The sequence below is a fragment of the Gymnodraco acuticeps genome, unplaced genomic scaffold, assembly GCF_902827175.1.
Source record: "Gymnodraco acuticeps unplaced genomic scaffold, fGymAcu1.1, whole genome shotgun sequence".
NCBI classification, from domain to species: domain Eukaryota; kingdom Metazoa; phylum Chordata; class Actinopteri; order Perciformes; family Bathydraconidae; genus Gymnodraco; species Gymnodraco acuticeps.
Genome location: NW_022992351.1, coordinates 6,939,756 through 6,963,504, shown reverse-complemented (window position 1 = coordinate 6,963,504; position 23,749 = coordinate 6,939,756). Strand labels below are relative to the sequence as shown.

The 23,749-nt window shown below is 39.5% G+C and overlaps 1 protein-coding gene across 1 annotated transcript in view; it reads right to left on the bottom strand.

Annotated features, from left to right (window-relative positions):
* Window positions 1–2,146: 2,146 nt before the first annotated feature.
* espn (espin) overlaps window positions 2,147–23,749 on the bottom strand; it is a 60,568-nt gene continuing 38,965 nt past the window's right edge. Inside the window, 7 exon segments of the mRNA XM_034208851.1 lie at window positions 2,147–4,161; window positions 5,268–5,279; window positions 6,052–6,131; window positions 13,579–13,947; window positions 14,423–14,568; window positions 17,760–17,982; window positions 20,345–20,503. Of these exon segments, the coding sequence (XP_034064742.1) occupies window positions 4,017–4,161; window positions 5,268–5,279; window positions 6,052–6,131; window positions 13,579–13,947; window positions 14,423–14,568; window positions 17,760–17,982; window positions 20,345–20,503 (1,134 nt within the window). The 3' untranslated portion in view covers window positions 2,147–4,016.

The window sequence follows — 23,749 nt, the reverse complement described above, 5'->3', positions numbered from 1 at the left end:
ATCTCTCTGATCTGTTTCCACACCTCCTGTGTTTTCCTCAAGCTCTCCTCCTTCTTCACTGTCTCAATCTGGCGGACCTTTGTGTCTATTGCTCTCACCTTGGCCAAGCTCTCCAGATTTCTCTTGACCAGCGCATTAATTTCCTCTCTGACTCTGGTGATCTCATCCTCCTTTTCCTGGATGACCTGGCTCACCTTCTTCTCAATTTCCTGCTGCACAGTTTTCATTTTGGATATCTCCCTCTGTATAACACACCCCTCTGCATCGAAGATAATCAAAATGTTGTTGAAGTATCGTTTCATGTCATTGAAATGGTCTTGCTCCATGTTCCTGTCTTTTTTGACCTTCTCTATCTCCATTCTCTCGGTGTGTAGAATTTCTGTCAGAAAGCGGGTCTCCTCATGTTCTTTAGATGTTCTGTTTGACTTCATGTGCTGAGCGTGAAACATTTTTTGACTGGCTCTTGCAAACTCTAAAGCTTCAACCATGTCACATTTGACCATAAACATAGTTGACACTAAAAGGTCGTCCGGCAGCTCCTTGCTGGCTGTCTGTTCCCTCAAAGCTGCATTTTCTGCAGCCAACTCCTTCATAACTGCCTTTGAGTTCAGAAGGGCTCGTTGCACGGCGTGTAGGATTCTGCATAGAGTCCATTGGGAGTACTGAAAGACAAACATATGCATGTAATAATGAATGAAGTGTAGCAATCAGCTGTTGAAAAGAGCCTTGCATACAAGCAAACAAATCCTTAATTCATTGCTTCAGCCTACATATTCAGATTCTACATTTATTTACTATATGGTTTATAAATGAAATCGTTTTTTTCTATATTTCACTGAAATACCATCACTTAATAGAAATGTAAATACCCTCAACAGAAATCCACAAAAACTAATTGTATGTAAAATTCAGCAACACAAAACATCTATATGACCTTGTTGTGTCGTAAAACTCAAAGCATTAGAACATTGTAAACTAAACATGAACAAATGTCTCAATACGAACAAATATTAAAAAATATAAACAATTGTGGAAATAAAAAAATAGTGATATCACACAATTGTCCTACGGCCCACATTGTTTTAATACTGTTAATGTAAATACAATGGGGAAAACAAGTGGCCTTTCAGAGTACAAGGCTAGCTTATTCCTCTTTAAAATGAGTCACACATTCGTTGAAGCATTGACAAAGAATGAAGGAATAACACAAAAACAAAGATGTTTAATATAAATGTAGCACAAAAACAATGCCTAAATGTGTCTCATGTTTATAAAGAAGCTTACCTTGTGTTCTAAGTTTTCGCTTTTCTTCATGTCTGCTGAACACTTATACTGTGGTGGTGGTGGTGGTATTGGAGTTTTGGTATTTGATTGTAGTTCTGGTGTACTTTCCATATTTGCAGTTTTCCTCTAAGAGATGTTCCTCTGTTGGTTTGTCACAACCACCTGTATGTCTCCATAACGACAAGCAGCATTCTTTAAAGGGATCAGAATGTGATGATTCAAACTGTTACAAATCCAAACTACTTTAAGTAACAGATAAATGCTTGTTTTTTACGAAAGAGCATCCATAGGGAGTGTTTCATTAAAAAGACACTAAAGAAGGAAAAGGGCTATTATATATCTATGTTGGATTATAATTGTTTGTGGATGTAGGCTCAACATTTATATACCTGTGTCTGTTGGTCCGTCTGTCTGACTGTCTGTTTGCGTGTCTGAATAGAAATATTGACCATAATGATAGATTTTTGGTTGGAGTTTTCTTATTTTAAAGATTCTTGAAAGCAGTTAATACAATTCAGAAGTGTCTAAAACAAATGGTACTGTAAAATCTAACATTTGATTGATTTAATGTATTACTTATTTAATTTATTAGTTATCTATTTTAAGGCATATTACCAGTGTGTTTTTTAACCTTATTATAATTCCAATTATTACATTTTTTGTGACATCCCTGCCTTTTGTTCCAGCTGTATGTTCCTAGTGTTGCCAGCCTGATACTTCAGCTTAATCAACCTCAACCAAAAGTAAAAATAATAAGCTTCAGGTCAGATTTATTAGAGGTCTTTTACTGTTGCACTAGTCTAATGGATTTTATTGTACATGTTTTTCTGTTGGAGGCAACAAAAGCACAGACTGAATGTTGTTTGGTGATTTATTGTCTTTATTTTTAACAGTCTGAAAATATAATTACACATGAATTAGCCACATTCTATTCAAGCAAGGCTGAGACATGTAATGTAATGCAATATGGAAACAATGAAACAACAACAATCTGAGAGGGTCACTATATACAGAGTTTAAAATGTATAGAAATTCAAATGGCAATGACGTTAACATCATTTCTCAATTTCAACATCATATGGCATCCGATGAAAGTGAATAAGAGAAATTCCAAATGTTTCCCCAACCAGAAGCATTGTCTTACATGACGTGCCCTACACATGAAAAAATGTACATCCAACATAAATGTAGTAAACAGAGAATATTTTTCCATTGTGTGGGGAAACTTCATCTGACATTATAAGGGAGGTTCAGTTGCTCTTAAATGTCACAGTCTATTGCACTACTAACATTTCAAATCTGCCTTTTCAGTTCTGCCAAAAACATTCAACACAGCCTCACATGTTCATATTTAGCCCCAAATGTACAAACCCATGCACAACAAATGTGTTTAGAAAGTAGCTGTAAAAGTATCAACCTGGCATTTGTCGCTTCTGTCAAATCATTTTTTCCAAATGTAATCGTATATAGTAGTACATTGTATATGTCTTCCTAATGTTCATAATCCGATGTTTGAGCCAAAAATATTGAAACTATGCTTTACACTCTAGTGTTTGTACTATTAGATTAGATTTGTGGCGTTATTGGTGGCAGTAAGAGAGCCCTCTGTATTCTGTAAGCAGATCTGCTCATCAAAAATGTATCCTCCAGGTTAGTGGGACGAAGGCCAGATCAGGACACGGGATAAACTGACGTCTTCTTTACTTGTCTTTTCAGGGTGCAAATGAGACATCTGATGTAAGAAGCTGCTCCTAATATGTATTATAAGTCATGTTGAATTTGAAACCTAGCAAAATTGTACTGTATTGTTTTTTGTTTGCTATTCTTCAAAGACATTCCAGGGTCCTTGAGGCAAATGGGCGTACATTTACATAACTACATGCTCGATTCATGATCATAACAGTCTAACATTTAAGTCCACATACAGCTTTTTCTCAAATATTATTAGTCAAGTTATATTTGCACAGCGACATAATCTTTACCTTGTTTAAAATATCATATATATCCATATTTCAATCCACTGAGAAATTACAACAAGCTTATCTAAAGAAATAGATTAGTTTGAGCAGTGTTAGGATAACAACTCTGGCAGTAAATTGAAGCCATTTAGAAATTGCTTCTATGAGCATGATACAAAAATCTTATGACTAATATAACATAATGAAGAAGTGATTTTCTACATACAGAATGGATTAGCTGCTTCAGGGTTTAATAAGACTTTGCTGAGTACGTCAATGCCATTGTCACATGACACGACTGTTATGGAGTTACTTTTAAATTCCTTACATAACAGTGAGTGTGGCTAATGAAAAGAAAATATACATGCAATGAATGATAACAAGTAAGTAAGCCCCTTTCCCACACTAACCTCTTTTTTTTGTAAATCTTTTATGTGAAATAGCTTCTATTGATTTGCAGGAAAGCAATAAATACAACAGATAATCATAATTTAGTCAAGACACATGCATTAATAGCAAATGTCTTAAGTAAGGAGAATCAGTGCATGTCACGACTATTGTTAGCACTAAAAGATCAATAGTTTTTGTCCAAGAGACTTTCAATGGGAGGTGGCGGGTCACCCCACCCAGGGTGAGCCATAGCATGGTCCTGTGATTCTGAAGGTCGCAGATTGAGACAAGCTTTCTCCACTGTCCAGTGTACAGTGCGAGGATTAGGGGCGGGCGGTGTTCAGTGAAGGCCTTGGAAGGAGCAGGGGCAGACGGCTTAGTTCACTATTTGGCTAAATCCCCTTTCTTCAGAATGATCTGTCGCTGCCAGGGGGCCAGCTTGGTCTCATCGTAGCCCAGGTTCCGTAGTCGCTCCAGCTCCGTCTTCTCCTCCATGTCCTTCACCTGTTTGGCCTGCTGCTCCTGTTTTCTAGATGCATCCACAAGGAAAGGTGGGCAAAGGGCCCGAAACAAAATAGAAGTTAGAATAAACAATATATCAGTAAGTGTATGAGAAAATTGAAATGATAAGTTAACATAGTATATCAACAAAGTATACGCATACATAACAGTAACAAGTCATATACATATCTTTAAGATGGCTCTGTTAGATAAAGTGTCAGCGTATTTAAGCTCTCGGGTCAGCAGGAAAAACAAAAACAATTGCCTGATGTTAGGTAACTCTGTTGACATGAAGGGATTGGCTGTTCAACCCACGTGGTGATAATTAGGAGAACTCAAAAACACCTGTGTGCAGCTGCTCTCTGATGAACTCTGACCTCTGAGTAAAGTAACGTGAGCGGTAAAAAGGTGTTTGGAAAAAAATTGCGTTGGCTTACCTAGGCTACTAACACACTGCAAATTTAGGAACATATGTAGGTCCTTTTGCAGGACTTTACTCCACTGTGTGACATGATTCAGCCCACAGGAAGAGGTGGAGGAACCAAAACGACAGGTGAGTGTGGGTGGTCCTATGAGTGGTCCGCTGGACTTTAGCTAGCTTCTGGCGTTAGCATGAGCTAATGTGTGTGTTCGTTGCCATGGGGATGACAATGTGGGGTGCACCGGGCAAGAGCGGCAGTTGTGGAGTTAGTGAGTGAAATAGGCCTACTTGAGTTTAAGACAGCGTGTGTCTTTATTATAAGTTATATTAACACAATACATATTGAAACAGTGTGTTAGCTTATCTGTGGGGGGCACGACTATAAAACTGCCACACCGCTTACTCCATGCTCTTTACAGTTTCTCCCTTGAATTTGAACACAGCTTTTGCTAGTTTCTAGTGTTTTGCTGTTGAGAAAATGTTGTGTAAACATATGGCTAAGTTGCTTATGTGGTTTTCCACTGGTTCCGGTTTGATTCATTATATTATAATGCTTTATCAACATGGGACATTATGTGACTATTTTTGGATGGCCACAAGGTGGAAGCATTGATCTAAAATGTAGCCTAGATAGTCTAGTGTTTTCGTATCCTTTTACACAGTTACAGATGCATGTAAGGGTAATAACTGTGTATTAAGTAATGATTTCTTACCTTTTTTGTTCCCTGTCACATCAGGAGGGGATAAGCACAAAGAAAATGTGTAAATACCATGGTAAATAATACCTTAAATAGCAACAGCAATGCAATTGACAAAATAAAGGGAATGTTATGAATATTAAGCGGAGTTGACTGTAGTAACACTGATATAGCTATGGCTAAACCCCTTGCCACGAAGAGATTAATTTACTATTTACTATTTAATTGCACTTTATTTTTCTGTTTAAATCTGTTTTATTGTGTTGCACTGTTGGAGGAGCCTGTGACCTAAGATTTTTATCATCATAACTACACTATAGCTATGTTCGTATGACAAATAAAAACCTTGAACCATGAAGTTGGTAATCCAAACAGTGAAAAAAAGTATACTTTTTAAATACATTGTGCAAATGTAATGTCTTAGGCATTTTAGGTTTACTGAATCATCATGTAAAGCCTTCAGATTTCTGTCTTTGGATCGTTTTCGTTCCTGTTTAGTAGTTTCCCTGAAAGATTCAAGCTCAACTGCAGGAGAGAGAGAATCCTCACTTCTGCTGTACTTCGTCTTCCTGATAAAATGTCCCCAGTGTCTTAATGTTGAAAAAACAAACCAAGGTATCAACTTTGGTCATGTATAGCAGCAACTTCCTGTCCTTATTTCTAAGGGTATTCTTTGTAAAAACCCACCCAAAGACAAAGAATGCGGAACATAATCAAAGCCAACTCAGTCTCCCCTTATTGGCCCTGGATATAAGAAAAACTAAATACAGACATGCAGAGCAACACAGCTTTTATTCACCTCTCTTCGTCCATTTTCTTCTTCATCATGTCTCTCCTCCAGGCCGGCATCGATGCCAGGCGTGCAGCCTCCTCCTCAACCTGTGGAGGGACAGAGGGGTCAGGGTAGACAGAGAAAGGGGCCCATAACATTTTCACATGGAAACACTCATGTCCTTAATGGTGTCAGTCACAACATGTATGCAAATCACATAAAACACAATTTCATTGATGTTCAATACAGTAAACTGTCCCTTGCATCAAACACTCCACATGTTTAAAACAGTCAATAAACAGTAGTTCTACTTTGAAATACTTACTTCAAATATTGTTGCAGTTTTTTGGGTATTTCCAGCATCTTACCCTGCATAGTTACTTACTAAATAAAGCTGCGGAAACGGAAGTTCTAGGTGGTTGTCACCCAATTTGAAAACCTTAATCAATGCTGGTATTAATGTGTAATGTCTCATTATATACCTCTCTACTTACTGGAGAGTGCAGGAAAACACCTGCGTAGAAAAACTCATGATATGTCCAAGCTATTGTTCCAATATACACATGCTCCAATGTCAAATGTTTGACAATGGCCTTAATGGAAGAGCATATAGAGCATATAGCATGCTGTGTAAACTCATGTGTAACTGCAAATAGAACAAAAGCAAATAGAGCTTGGACATGCACAATAGCTACTCATCTCCTGTCTTCTGAAAAATAAAAATAAAGTGTTTTAACTGGACAGAACTCTGTGTTACAGGATGTTCTTGCAGACAGCGCACAAATGGTAACTGGACCCTTTGCTCTCATCAGGCTGTAATCGGAGTTGGGGAAGAGACAGAGGGTAGCCATCTTGGATTTCTCATCCTCGCCTGAGAAGATAGATTACCCTTTTGCATTCCTCTGAATGAAGCATTTCACTTGCCCTGGCAGACATTATTCCATAGATTATCTACACAGTGAATGTGTTATGAATCCCCTGGGAATATCAGAGCAAGAAAAACAAAAAAGTCAAAACAAAAATTAACTGAGGGATTTGCTATTGGTAATTAATTCACATATTCAAATGTAAGTTTCATTTTTACTGAAATAAAACGTCTTCAAATTACAGTTTTACTTGTGCTTGGTAATTTACAGTGAGTAATTTTAGTAAGGTTTTTTTAGCTACAGTATGTCATATCCCGTACATTCTACATTTTCCGCTTAAATTGTTAAAAAAAGTATTTTGATGACAATCAAATGGTATTGAAATCTCTTATGAATTGTACCTGCTTTTACAATGTGTTGCATATTTTAGACTTTGGAGCATTTAATCAGCTGAAAAAATTATTTTGTGTGAACAGTAAAGTTACATGCAGAAATGATAAGAGTATGTGGTGATGAGTTGAGTGATTGTCTTTGAGCGCCAACTAGCACTGACTGCAGTCCAGATGCACATGCAAACTCGACAAAGACATCGACCCGGTTGTAATAATATTTTTCAACAAATATTGCACTGAAAAACATCCATTACAATCTGTAATAGACAAGATACCTTGTAAATTACTAACAATAAAGTTCCTAATGATTCATTTAAACTTGAATGAATTTTTCATTTAGCCTGTTCATTGTTCTGTATTGGCTGTGGGAATTGTTGAGGGCCTCTGAATAACAAGTTTAAGGGCAGATTAACCTTGATATGTATTTACAGACAGATAATACAGATACGTCAGAATTATGTCAAAGACATCATTACTCACTTCAGCTTAACCTCTTAAAGGAATAGCTTATCTTGTATGTTGTGCTTGTAGTCGCCGGGAATCATTAATAGGCATTGTTTTTTGGATTGATCCTTGATGCTAATACAGGCTGGACTGGGGTGTCTGTTTTCACTATAAACAATAGCATGACATGTTACCTGTTTTTAAATGCATATTTGTATATTTAGTAAAGTCCTTTTTTATGGTTTTTGAGACATATAATTCCTAGACCTGTGGACACATTCTGTGAATTGGCCCTTTGAATTTCAATATCATTTGAACAAATGAAAGTCTTTGTTATTTGTTTTATTTGCTAATTGTATCCATTGTCTGGACTTAATGTTGACTTGACAGTCAATTGCATCTGTGCAGCAGTACTGCACGTTTGACCTTGTGGAGTGTGCAAGCTGGGCATATTAAAAGTGAAACAAATGATAGCTCTGTGCATGACTTGCATTGTAAAAACTTCAATTGAGGAATTAAAAACACAACCGCATACTCTTAACACTGTACATTAAAACAAATCTCTCTATTTTCTAAAGTTTACAAGCTTACTGCCTCCCCTTTGGGCTTGGGACTTCATTGTGAGCTCCTTATGGCTGCTGTAAGCCACGGATAGCATGACAGCGGGTGGCACTAAGAGGGTTATTGGAAGGTAATCTTGATGCTAAAGAAGAAATGTAATGACAGTAGTGTAGTTTTACACTGTTCTGTCTTAGACTCCTTCAATTATACGCCTCTCAGTTTGTTTGTTTGTTTGTTTGTTTGTTTATTTGTTTGTTTAAAATGTCCAGATCTCTATTCAGATCATTATAATATTATGTTGGCTGTGTGTTCAGTAAAACAAACAGTTACTCTTACTCTTAGGAAATAACTACTGAAATCTTCTAATCACAAAAATGTCTGCAAACTTTATTTCTAACAACAATGTAGAAAGCAAATAATGAGAGAACACAAATAGAAATAATGGAAAGGTTGAACAAATATCTAAAACACTCAAGTTATAGAGTAACACCAAAATGTAAAGCTCGAGGGAAAAATAGCAAAACCTTAATTTGATGTTTTGTTCAGATGATAATAACTTTTTCAAGTAAACGCTTTCCTTTGCTGACAGAAATGTGCAATTTTAGTTCTGAATCAAGCTACTTATGAAAAAGCTTGCTGTTTCTCCAGGCTTTGCATTTAACATACTTCTTAATCTTTGTAATCTATACTGAAAGGCACACATTGTTTAAATCAAAACCATGAGGTCACTTAAACACAAAGGCCATTTATGAACGTGTAACCTTGATCCCTTTCAAACCCACTGAAGATCTTGTTTCTTGGTCTTTCTGTCTTTAAAATGTTTTGTAAAGTTTCCTTAAACTCTCTGTATGTAATTGTAGTGACTGTCTTACCAGTCACTGGTTTTGAGTCCCTTACCTTTCTGAGATATAATATATATAATATAATATATTCAATACAATGTGAAGAGTGTTTCAGTTATGTCCTGAATTACAAAGTTGACCTGAACAAACACTACATGACTTTTATGGCAAATCTTTTTCTTTAAAAACGTATTAAACTTTTCCTGGTAGTAGTGTGCCATGGCAATCAATCATAATCGATGTCAAATTGCTCTGGGTTTAACACAACTCAACATTAGATGGTTGTAGCGAGTCTGTAGTTGTCTTTTGACATCACAGGCTTTCTTTTCATCCACTTCAGCCTTAATGCTTTTGTTAAAGCATATGGCATGCGGCAGTTAAGTCTCTTATGATACATGACCTTAAAGCTAACACACAAGATTAGTTTCCCTTTCTCAGCATGTTTGACTTTGCAGCCTAGTTTCCCTGACCTTTCTTCTCTGATTGTACGGCGGAAATGGGCTTTTACTGCACCCTTACTTCACATGGTTGTTAGATATCAAAAAGCTCAGCTTCCTTCTCTTTCCAAAACGCAAAGCTTCTGTCAATGTATCTAATTATCTCCTCATTGCTGAACTCTTTTAGCTCATAAATCACTTTTATTGAATCTTCATTATGTCCCTCCCTGGGTGGAGGTTTATCAACTTTAGGTTCCTCTATGATTTTAACAGTAACAGGTGGAACATCTTTTACTGGTCCTGAGCTTTTAGTTGTGTCCAGTGACGTTTCAGCGTTTGCTACTGCATCAATGTGTGGTACAGTTTCAGTTGTCAAGCTCTGCACATGGTTCTGCTCAGAACTTGTTCCATTAGAAGCCACTGCCTCATTTGAGGACATAGTCTCACTGCTTTTGACATCCCTCTGAATATTTTCCTGCAATGGCTTCTTCAGAGTTCCCTGCTCCATACACAGGCTTTTGTCAGATATTGCATCCTGGGATGCAGCAGGCAATGGTGATGGAGCTACAGTTGACTGGGGGGTTGTTGGTGCAGTTGGTGGAGGAGGTGGAGGATGAGGAGGAGGTGGAGGAGGAAGTGGCTCCTGCATAATGGACAAGTCAGATGACATGGAATGTAGGGAAGACGTCATCATACCTCCCCCATCATTTGAGTCTCCAAAATACTTGAGTTTTATGTCTTCAAAACCATCGGCCCAGTCTTGCTTCCCTCTCTCAATACCCTCCATTACCTCCTTGTGAAACTGCCTAATGACCTCCCATTTATGGCTGCCAAGACGGTCAAACATCTCATAGCACAAGAGGTGGCGGAATTTGCGCTCACTGCGGGACATGCTCATTTCCAGCAACTGAAAGTATCCAAGCATGAAAAGGTCAAGGGTAAGGCTTTCGTAGCTCACAGGAGACCCGTTGATGTGTGGCAAAAAGTGCTCTGGCCAGTAAATCATCTGGGCACGACTCAGCCTGCGGATCTGGCGTGTGGGCACTTGACTCATGATTGTCCTCCAGTGGCCAATAAGATTCCCTACTACCTGCTTTGACTTCATGAAAAGGAAGAGCTTGTCATCTTCGTTCTGCATCTCCCCAGTAATCTGTGCACTAAAATCGTTGTAGTCCTCCCAGCCCACGTCTAAATTATTTCCTTTCACTGCAGTCATTTTAGTCCGGAAAGATTCAGAGATGGTGTACTTCCGCCAGTGTTCAAGGAACAGGAAAACAATTCTTTCTTTCCTCATTTCAATGCATTCCTGGACATAGCTTATATCTGTCTGCACCTCCAAGCTTCTTGTTAATTGATCATTATTTAAAATGGGGTCTGAAGAAAGAACCTGATTGAACTGTTCAATGTTGGTTGGAGCCATTACCTCAGAGGGTGCATACGTCTGAGGAACATGAGATGCAATTATAACTGGCTCTTCAACAAAGGGTAAGACTGCTTCTTCCAATGAAGGTAAATTACCATTGATATTGGACTGAACGGCCTCTGTAGAGGAAGGGACCTGATTTTCGCAAATGGACTCTGGAGTCTGGTAGCTAGACTCACTTACCACAGGGAGTGACCTCTTGCGTTTGTAAACCCTATTAGCATTGTTATCTGCAGACTGCTGGTTTTGAATTTCATAATTGGCCTTGAGGTTCTTCACCGAAACTCCACACTGCTTTATTTCTTTCTCCACATCTTCTCTTGTTGAAAAGGACTGAGACCGTCCAATCACACCTGTGCCGTTGGTTCCTTCTGATTCAGACTGACCCGTGCTCACATTCATTGCCTCTTCTTGAGAATATCCAGGACATATTAGGTCCAAGATGTCTATCTCTTTTCCTCCCAGTGTGGCGAGAAGAATGGCCATACTCTTGAGCAGGGTAGAAATCTTGCTGCACCAGCCTGGAAGATCTTCGGCCTGTCCGTGAACCTGCTTTGGATTGACCGAAAAGTGCCCCTGATTGAGGGCAGCAGAAACTGGTAGAAGTTGGTGAAGCTCCCGTTCCAGTTCTTCCAGCTCCTTCTCGACTTCTGAGACCTTGTGCATAACCTGCAGGTTCTCAATTTGCTTCTCGATACGGTTTAGGTCATCCTCGGTCATCAATTCTCCAAATGGGCCCAAAATGGCATTGTGGACGTGGGAGTAGTGCCATTCTTGAGGCTGGTAGTGTCCGCTTGCCGCAAACTAAATCAGCGGTCAAAGGAGACCAGAAGACAAGAAAAAAGGGAAGGAGGGGGGGAGGGGAGTCCTTCAGCTTGAGGTTCCTGGTGTGAACACACGCTTGGATGCAAATCCATCTTGACACACAGAATTTACATGGATTTAGTGGTGCAATGGCACTGCCTCAAAAGACAATACTTATTTTTTAATGTTTTAGTCAGACAGAACAGAGAGCCCTTTTAGTTATTTTCTTTTAAGTGTTAAGGATTAACAACATATTTAACACAACTATTCAAAGCCTTTATAACGGTTACTCACTAAAGTTTTTAGGTTATTTATGTTTTTTGCTAGTTTAAAGAGTAACTACACAAATATTCTGCTTTTACTGCCATCCAGCGGTTGAGTTTTTGTATCTGTCTGCATCCCAAATATGGTGTAACACGACTCTTAAGTGCAGTGTTGCATCACTGTTGGGGACTGGCACCAGTGGAACAGATATACACTTCAGTCCACACCCAACAGTGACAGGAAAACACACTGGGTGTGGCTAGAGGTGCAGCAAAGTTGAAACTGTCAACCCAAAGAGGTCAGTGTAACAAAGGTTTTTCTGATTAAGGGACTTGGTATGGAGTTACTCTAAAACGTATCCTCATCTTCCTCCAAAACCACCTGTAGTGTGAATGGGCTCGTCATCACACCACTGAATCAGCATGTAACAACTTGGAGCCACCAAACTCCATCAGCAAACACCAGCTCACACTGAGACTCCATTTGTCCAGTGTGTTAATGTTGTGATGGGCATTGTAGCCAAGTATTCAATTCACTGCACCCAAAAGAGTATCTTACTATTAATAAAGACTGAGAATATGAAAAAAGGAAAGCATGCATATACACAAAGTTAAATAAAGAAACAAGGGTTTTTCCAGAAATAAGTGAGAACATGGATGTCTGTCTAGACCAATGCAGTTTCATGCAATTACTAAAAGGTTCAGTCCTTCAGCTTCAGTATGTTATTTACAGTGGGAAATTAAATAACTTAAATACTTTGTGGTTAGAATAGTTTGTTTAATGCCTCAAAGCCAGGTAGACATTATAATGCCACTGCATCTCAAAAAAGAACTACATGTCACCAGGGACATCGGAGACAATTTCTACCTACTAGATCCTTTAAGAATATGAGATAGCAATCCTTGATTACAATGAATTATTAATCAGTCAAATGTATTAAATCAAATCACATACTACATAGTGGCCTTCTTGTTTTACTATGGACTAACAAGTGCAGAGATTGCTATAGTATGAATTCATAATCAATACCTGGTGTAAATGCATATACTATAACTGCATGAATATGGTTAAAGCCTAATGATCAAAACAAAGCTTATTTGTGAAACAAGATCAATATGCTGCCTTAAACACTGCCATTTGATTTGCTTTGAAGATAAGTACAAGGCAGGTGAGGGCCATTCAAAGCAAATAAGTCTCCAACTGCCAGTCATTTGACGTATAGACTCTCCTTAAACTATGAAGAAAAGCATAGATGCTAAATGAACTTCTAGTCTGATTTCCCCTTCAATAATTCTCACTTACTGTTTAGCTGACAGATTAGTAAAAGTACATTTATACAACTTCACTGTTCAAATTCTCAAAAATCAACACTCCAATCCATGCAACAGCTATCCCTTTGCGTTTTTAATTAATATATTTTATATATAATCACAATCATTTTGAATTGACCGGATCACAAATGGGATAGCTTAGAGAAAATGAAACGTAGATCTTTCTGCAGCTTTGCAGAATTATGCCTACCTTGCGCTTGTGCTCCTCCTCATCTTGCATCTTGACCTGAAGCTTTCGCACCATGACCTGCCTCTTCCATTCAGGGATGGCTTTTCCCTGTTCATCATGAGTGGGCACCAGCGCCTCCACATCTGCAAGGCTCATCTTCCGCCCCGACTCAGCTCCTGCTGTGCTGCCACCGCCATTACCATTGACCACAGAGTTAGAGGACAGTCGCTCGAAGCTTGCCGAGGTCGACATGGTCCTGGCAGATCCAGAGCCAGTAGGGCTGGGGCTAGGGGTGGTAGGTGGGGTGGTGACAGATGCATTGGAGACGGGAGAGGGTGGCTGCTTGCCTAGTGGGCTAGGTGTGCGTGTCTCTGGTGGAGATGGGTTTTCCTGGAGAAAAAAAGACACCAATATATAAGGCACTGCAATGCTCAACAGTTCACAGAACACACCACAATCAGTATAAAGGATGACATTGTAATGTGCATGAATTGAGTTGCCAGTTTATTCTAGCCTTAAGGGACCAATGACAACATATTTTAGAAGAAGCATTGCAGCGTGGTATTGTATATTGGTAACAAGACAAATCAAAGAATGTGTGTATCAAATCTGTATATTTAACAATTAGGAATTGGGAAATGACTACTTTAGTGTCCCTTTGCTAATGATGTGATAAATAAGGAAGAATCCCCCAGGGGTTCACTGGTTGACAAGGTTTTGGAGTAACAGGCGAGGCATGTTTTGGATACCTTATTACATGTTTGATGTGGGATTGTTTTGCATGACTTAGGTTAGCAAATCTGTATTTATCTGTTGAGTTTTACACAATTGTGTCATCACTAATGGTGGGAGGCTGTAGACCTACATTATTGCCTGTGGGTCCGCTGTTGGAGAACACGGTGGTGTAGCCTTTACTGTGAGGTGTTGGCTTCAGGTTCTTCCCTGCTTTGATCTCTGCCAGCAGCTCTGAGTTGTCGCCAGTGGGGGACATCATGTTGAAAGATTTTGTGCCTGCAGACAAAAGGATGGAGCAGAAAAGTGAAACCGGTCAGAGAGAAAGACAGAATAGAGTGAGAGAGGGAAATGGAGAGAGTGAGAGGGATGTACTGAAGAGGAGGGGGAGAGAGAAGGGTTGGGTGGCATTTCAGTGTTAAATATTTCATCCGATTAGGCAGGCAACAATGCTGACCTGGAGCGTATTGCATGGTGATTGGAGGTCATTTTGGTGTACTGAGCCACTGTCTCACATAGAAAAGCTTAATAAGTTTCTTTGTGTCGTGCTTAAGACATGTCTCTCTGAAACACAGTTTGCATTATTCAAATGGCTTCCAAGCAACCAAGCTCCATTTAGTACTTTTTTGCAAATACACCAAATTCGGCACATGAGGCGACTGTGGCCCCAATCAACAGTTGCAGCGAGCCGGGATTAGATGGGGAGGAGCCATTCAACATTCTTTCACTACAGTGAACCCAAAGAGAGGAGGCACACAATCTCTGGTCACCTGATGTACACATAGCTAAGCTCCTGCTGTACTTTTAACTTCTCAAAAAGTAGATTTGGGGAAAAATGCATATACATCCAGCTTCCATGGACCCTAATCTGCTTATAGTTAACAATGCCTCATGTTCCTATACACTTCAAATGCGATTACAAAACAACTTTTTAAGTATAGACAAAATGAAAGAAAAATCTGGTTTCAAACAGGAAACATCAAAGAAGCCTAGGATAGGCCATATGTTGTACACCTGCTGATCGATATATGAATGTTTTTTAAAACCTCAACATTTCTAAATACATGAACACATGAATTAACAAATACAAATGTATACTGACAGTAAAGTCTAGTGCCAATTGGAAAGTACCAAAATATGGAACATAAACAAGTTTGTTATTATATAGGTTATATTTATACAAGAAACTTTTAAAATGTAGCTGGAAAATGGTCTAATCCTAATCAAACTAACAAACTACTAATATACTGTAGAGTGAACTATTATAACTAACACTTATTTTTAAATATTTACACGTTACATGTATTGGCCCAAACAGACCAAGAGGCGTCGGCTACCTCACCTGTTTCAGTGAATGTCAACCTCCAATAAATTATGAATCCTCAGTTCCTCATTGATCACTCATATTCTACTTGGGTAATAAAAAGAATAGTCCTCCCGTTAGAAGTTCCTTGTTGAGAGGCAACACAATGGTCTAGCTGGGTTCAAAGCCTCACTAGTCTGGCCTCTCTCGTCTCTGCTCTCCTCTCTCTCTGCTCTCTCTGGCCTCTCTCTGCCTCTCTCGATCTCCCTCCTCCCCGTGCCTCAGACTCTCCTCTTCTATCTGTCGTCGTCACTCTGATCTGCTCTCCTCTCTTCTCTCTCTCTCTATCCTCCTCTCTCTCGCACTCTATCTCTCTGCTCTCTAGCTCTCTCTATCTCGATCTCTGTCTCATATTCTCTCTTCTCTTCTCTCTCTCTCCTCTCTCTCTCTATCTCTCTCTCTCTCTCTCTCTCTCGAGTGAGCGCAGGCTCTCAATTAAATACCCCATCATCACAGTTGGGGGAAGTCTAAAGGAATCACCAGTAACTGAAAGTGACAGCAAACCATTGGCAAGCCGACCAGATTAACACGCATGCACACATGGACAGATGCAGTTTGGCGAGCACACATACACACAGTTTGTTAGTCCACTTTTCCAGACCAATTTGGACTGCAGCAAACACTTGCATACACCTCTCATTTACCTCTTTTTCACTTCTTGTTTACTGATTACAGAGAAAGTAAGAGTACCAGGTGATGGTCAAACAATTTCACTGCACGTAACTTGGTGTATATCTGTTTAAATAGAACGTAGTGGCCATAGTAGTTTTTGAGTCAAGGTGTGTGTGTTTGTATATGTGCATGTGTGTGTTTGCTATATTCTGTTTAGGCTTAGAGGTGTGGACTCAGCCACAGTGAGTCCAAGGAGGGTGGAGCTGTGACAGGTAGGGAACATTTGACAAATGCCCTCTTATGATCACAGCACAAAAGCTTTTCTGCTCCGTGTTAGAAATAACAGTCAGACTGCTGCATCTGTTCATAGCAGCGCTGCCACAAAGCACTTTAGATAGAGATGTTTCCTGTAATATAAAAACAAAGTCTACAATGTTCAGCAGCGTTTTCAATCAGCCACCTGTCTTGTAGCCGTCATCTTAAGTATCTGAGCAGTAAATCCATCTCGAGCTTGAAGAACTCATATCATTAGGGAGCAAACACTGCTCTTTAGCACCTCCGATTCAGATGTGTCCTGTACAAAGTATAATCCTCTCCTTCCTGTTGATCAATAGACAACAATAGAGAATGTCAATCCATTTAAATTGTTATAGCAGCACTTTCCTTCAGCCACCTGTTTTGTTGCCGTGGTCTCGCGTCTATCTGAGCAGTAAAATCAGCTTGAGCTCTCAGATGTGTTGGTGGCTTTTCATTTTATGACCCCCTAACTGTCTGTTTATTACAAGATTAACGCTGAAGACCAAATCATGCCATTAGTGTGCACACTCTGCTCTTTAGCTTTAAGTGTTTTATTGGTTTCCTAACATTAGGCAGCAGGGGGAGCATAGAGAGATGAGACAATTGGATATTTGTTGAACAAAGAGTAAAGATAAAATGCATAGATTGTAAAAAGGCGCCTAAATAGAGCAATTAATAATTTACGGCTTAATTGATGTTGCTGTATATTACTGGTTTATAAAAAACCTGTGGTGTATGTTGCCCAGTGAGCTGCTTGTCAGCTATGACACAATTCACCTTTGTTTAAGATGAGCTTCCTGGTATACTGTGAGTACTCATCTTTATACACATTTATGTTTTTGTAACTTTAGTTATTTGCATACAGGGCAGTGTGGGGCACTTAAGGAAATGGATGAACACTAAACCAGTTCTCAGGGTAATGGTAGCTCTACATCATTAATTTATAATCTGTTATTTAGGATGCTAGGGTCAGACTCAATTCATCTTAACCCAGTGTGATTACATTGTGACCATTAATACTGGAGGCTATATATCCTTGGTATAAGTGTGCATGAATAAGCATAAAAACTGGATTTATTTGCATAAATGCATTGCGATTTGTGTAGTGCCAAGAAATAGGCGGACATTGAAAAAAACTTTAAAAACTTTAAAAAAAAGAAAGGATGTAAGGAGAAAAAAAGAGTTAAGTGACACTCACTTCCTGATGAAGAAGATAGGCGTCGCTGGTTGTTGGGGGTGCTACCGGCAGAGTGATGAGGGGTGGTTGGCAATGGAGGAGGTGGAGGGGGTGTTGGCGTGGGGTTGTTTGGAGGTAGAGGGGGCGGAGGTGGAGGAGGGGGCGGTGCAGCTGATTCCTCTGTGGTGCCGTTCTCTGAGCTGTGGGCCGGGCTGTCGGTCGGCTCCTCCAATAACACAGAGCCCTGATAGGACAAGAGGGAGGGACTCAAATATTAGTCATATTTTACACACATTAACTTTCTCTTAGCAACCACATTGTTGTATTACTGTGTAAGTCAATATTTGGTCACTGATAACAGGAATATAACCAGTGGCCCATAAAGTGATACTTCACTCCAATTTAAATACCACTCCAGCATTGATGATTAAAATCCCAAATACTTTTTTAGCCCCTGGTAATCAGTGTGATTCTTTTATTTGTTTTTTGCATTATGCGAATTGTTATATTCTTAAAACCTATCAAATAACTTATATTACAATTAAGAAAACATAAAGATTTTAAACAATCAAAACACTTCTTTAGAACACCTTTTTAGACTAATGAATAACAAACCAACACTGAAAATATAATATTTTATTTCATTAAAATAATTAAACACAAAACTGTGACAGTGGCATGCCATCTAAAACTCTGTCTGTGAATGAGCAATACCTTCTTTCATAGAGACTGCCGTCAGTGACAGATGTAGCTGCTCTATTAGATGTGCCCTCCCTCTGCTTCCCGCCATCTTTAATCAACTCATAAAGACATAACACCCTGTTGCTAATAAAAGAGCTAATAAGACCTAATCTCTTGGGGAAACTGAGTGAAAACAGTGGGAAGAAGCCATCTGTCACTGCAAGTGATAGGGCTTTAACCCCCCCCCCCCCCACCTGCGCCCCCCAGCATGCAAGTGCCTGACACGCTCTGAAAGCGTGTCATAACTCAGCGGGAAGCAACTTAATGGGCCGTGACATTTAATTTGACCCCGCCCCTCCTTAGTTCTTCATACGCGTGCTCATCATTGTTGCCCCCTTTACTTTTCAATCCCCCCAGAGAGTTGGGGGAGGGCTGTGTCCAGATGGGTCTTGGCGGCACGTGCCGTTGCTCCTGATGATTAGCCGCCCATCTGCTAGGGTGCCTCTGAGACCAGGAGGGGCCCCACTGAGACCTTAATTGGCTCAATGCGGATTGAGCCCTGTATCGCCCCCACTACTGATACCCATGAGATTATAAGAACACCTCTCCAGGGACATTGATGAGAGTCCAATAGACTCTATTATTAAGATGCCTGTGCCGGTATGTGGCCACAACAGGTGCTTTATGACCACAACGCTGTTTCAATTTGTATGGCTTCAGGCTTCAAATAATCAGTAATACATGAGTGAATTGAATGATTACAAGTCTGTAATGTATTATGTGTTTTCTTACAGACTTGATTGTGGGTTTAAGCTCTTTTAGAAAAGATAAATCAAAATAATAAATTCAATAAAACAACTAATAAATGCAACCTAATATTGGTAATAAAAAACGTTGAAATAAAAGACTCAGTGGTATTGACTTTGTGTGATTTGTGACTCCCTGCTAAGTGCTCTATTGTCCCGATTTTGTTCTATTGTTGGTTGTTGGACAGTTTACACAACAGGGTGGAGACTCGAGGAAATGGAAATGAGGGAAACGTTTGCATCAGGTGGCAAACAAAAGCCAAGGGGGACAGGAGACTATGTAACACACTGAGTGGCATAATGCGCAGGCAAATAGTGCAGTCATTGTGGTAACCCAACGCCAACAGACCATCACTCAGCTAAACCTCACCCTGAACAGGACCTTATAAGAAGCACTAACAAACTTAAACAATACAACCCGGGCACACATATCAACCTTTTACCCATAACAGGGTTACAGCTATTTTTAAAAACGTTTTAAAGTATGCTTAGTTACTTACAAATACATAATAACATTTTAACATTGTAAATTATAATCAACTCTATTAAATCAAATAGAATCTTGTCTGAAATGAGCTGCCGGCACAATGAAAAAGGCTGCACCATTTCAAAAGGACATTTGATTGGATTAAGAGATTATTTCCCAATGAATGACAATGACTGGCAGTAACACAATGTATGTGGGTTTTTTAATATGATAAACATGAAAAAAATGTTAAAGGTCCCATGACATGGCCATTTCTACTGATCATAATTCCATTGTTGAGGTCTACTAGCATAGATTTACATTTTCCAATGTTTTCTCATACAGCATCTCTGTATAGTATGTGTATTCACTCTGTCCTGCACACCTTGTTGGAGCTCCTGCCTTTAATGTGTGAAACAGTGTGTTTCCAACCACCCACGTGTAATATAATATTATAATGGTGGCATTTTCCTTTCAGTCATCAGGTCAGTGCCTGTTGGTTTATGGAAATAAATGTGAATACAGAGCAATACAGATCCTCTGTTGTGGTAACCTATTCATTTTACAGTATGTTTTTGAACTACCACTAATGGTGGCAGAACCCCTTCTAATATTTCAAATATATTTATGTAAACTGCAGAGATCCGGCTCACCTCCTCGTTGGGTGCCATCCCTTTGCTCCCTCGGGGCTCGGCTGTGTCGCTGCCCAGGCTCTTGTAGTAATCCCCAGTGCTGGGCTGCTTACTGAAACTCCTTGACTTCCTGTTTGAATCCACACGCCGCAATTTGTCGTGTTTTTCTCCAGGAGTCAGCTGCTTAAGAAATACAAAAACGGAGAGTTTTCATTAGCCATATTTGCCGGTAGGCCTACCCATATTAATCAGTGAAAATAAATAATTCTTATTTTCAGCCCAATTTAAAATGATATACAAGGAAGTACATTTCTTGTCATTACAGAAAATGGAAATAGCACTGTGGGATAGTTCACTTTGCAAAACATGTAATTACATTTTGTTTAGTAATCAGGGTTAAAGAAAGGGGATTAAATATGGCTAAAACCTGCTTTTGTCTTTTGTGAGCCGACATACTGTAAAACATACTTAGTAGGGTTTGTTTCCAGATTAGCTCTCGCTTGACCAAAGCAGCCTGATTTGAATAACATAACAAGGCTTTAGTTCAGTAAAACATTAACACTGTGTCATGTATAGACTGCAGGGGCCCCAGAACATAAGAGATAACTTTTCCAAAATATAAGAGAGCCCTCTATTTCCTCATAGCATGATAGTTCAATAACTTTGACCTTTCAGTTTATACCTGACATCTATCTCCGGCAACATGATCCAAACTTCTGTTAATCTTCTCTGATTTTACTGTAGGCTGCTATTTGACATGTGCGTAGTAAGTTAGCTCTCACCTTGTTGCATTTCAAGCAGTCATAATCACTAACATAAAGAAGCCTACAGGTAAATCAGTGCATACTTTACATAATGCAAAGAGCCTTGCATTTGCATTGAGTGTGTTGCTCAAAAATAAATTAAATATTTACATTAAACATTGTATTTAAATGTGAATGCACTTTTCACTGTATATTTTTTAAAATAAACAAGCTTAAAAGCTGTCAATAATCATGACTGAGTCATCATAGCAAAATGTACAGTTCCGTTGACTTTCAAATCAAGGATCAGCATTATACATGCGTTCATTTACATTTAGGTCAAGCAGATCTCCAATGTTAACGCAAGCTGAAATAATTGAAAGCTGACCTCTGACCTCTCCTCCTTTTGTGGTGTCATGTTCTGAGTTCTTATAAACCAGCTTAATGATGTTGACTTATGTCTGCTGTCAAAGAAATTGTCCCTGAGCACTCATCAGGTGGGAGGGAAATGTGAGCAGGGGAGCGCTACAGATGGTTTGATTGTCATCCTCCAGGGAGGTGGGCCAACAAAAGCAAAATGTACAAAGCGTTTTAGCCCCCCTCCCTTTCATCCTTCATATAGACGTACAAACACAGACGGACCGCCTTTCTCCCCATTATACAGATCTATCTGTCAGCATAAAGTCATTTTTGTATATTTGTTTTCACAGCCAAATGCATTTGTATGCATTGTAGACATCTATACTCTATGCGCCCTTTTGAAATGTGTAAAAAGTAAACAAGGAAAAAGTACAAAATTAAACCTGACAATATGCAAAGCATTATTGTTCAACCATAAAGCAGCTCCAATAACTTCAGCACCTGAAAATAAGACAAAAAACACAAAGACACTTGCTACCAATTTCTTTTTAAACAACACCATTTTACTCTTCTTCACACCTTACCTTGGCTTTAATAATCCTCTCATGCAGCTCTCCTCCAGTCTGGACAGAGCCTCATCCACAAAGCCAAGCAGAGCACTGAGTGGCTGTCACCAAATTCAGAGTCGTCTCCTCCCTCATCCCTCCTCCCTGCTCAGGGCTGCGCTGTCACTCTACCTGCCCTCTCACTTTACCCACAGGCCTCATCAATTACCTATCAGGCCGGCCCCAGCAATGGCAATGATGTCACCTCTAGCCCGCAGACCAACCACTCCCCAACCCTGCCCCAGTGGCTCTTAAGGGCTATACTCTTATGCAAAACACAAAGACCCAGGCACTGCCCCCAGGATTATTAGAATATTTTAGCCTTAATTACCAGCAGAAAATATACTAATCCAGTATGAGATCTCAAAGTCCAGGTTTTCTGGCCAACAGTAGGTATACAAAATGTGGGAGGCAAAGCAGTCATTTGTTTGGCTGCTTCACACGCAACATTTTACTTCAGTCAAAGCAAATACAGACAAATGAGGTGAGTTTAGCAGCCACAAAGACATCTTTTTATATTAATCTGTTTAAAAAAAATAATAAAATAAGATTGTATACAACAGGTTGAACACATTTCCATGTTGTAAGATTGGTTAATCTGATCGGCTGTGTCCCTGGATAAAGTTACTGTTCCCTGTTACTATGGCGCCCGTGGTAGATTGTTTTTCCCAATGTATATGGTAGACACTGATCTTAATTGTGTGTGTCTGTGTGTGTGCACGCATTTGTGCATGTGATCTGCACTGGCTTTTGTTAAATTGTTAATGAGGGCTGGCCCCGGGCTGGTCACCTGGGTACAGGTAGGAGAGGGGGTGGCACTAATTAAAGCCCTCCCCTATATGGCTGATGGCACATGCGTGCAAACACACACAGATCACCCTGGAGACAGGGACACTGTTGCTACCTGTGGACTTTAGAACAGCTAACAACTACTGACTTTGCATAGCAGATCTTTACACATAGCCTTCGTCTTTCTGTCTTAACAAATTCCCTGATTTTATACTGCACCTCTGCTTTAAGATGACACCATAAACAACAGAAAACCTTTAATTAGGTAGATTTGGGCACAATAATCATTTGGAAAATGTGCTGTTATCATACTGGAAGTCTTTGTAACAACTAGGAAATACGTTCATGAGGGGAAAGTCATCTCTTGGATTGGTTATTTTTTCCCAAATTGTAGGGTTCTTTGTCCAAATCAATAAGATTAAATAACAAATGATAACGTATTTCACAGCAGAACCAAACCACCAGCAGTACTGAAAGTAATGTTGATGCCAATTTAATTGTCAGCTCTTCAAACACACTTTTGAGTGATCTGTAGCCAGATTAATTACTGGAATTAAGATCAGACCCATCACAACAACCATTGTGTGTGTCAGGCCTGCCACGGTAATGAGCATCTTTGTTAGCCTCGTTAACCATTCGAACACAATAACATCATTGTACGCACCAAGACAAGAAACATTGTTACACAAAAGCTATAGCCCGAATGGAGCAGCAGCCCAACTGATTAGACGCAAGGGAAAATGGCAGCTAATGGCCAAACACCACCATCCTTCTGCTTCTTTTGGATTGTTCCATATTGCTCATCATTTAATAGTCAGCAAATACTTCTTAATTTGTTTTCCCAAACTTGGAAATATTTATGCATGTTTGAGCAACAATGACCTCACCCACTGTATATAATATGCTGCAAAAAAACACATAGAACCTTT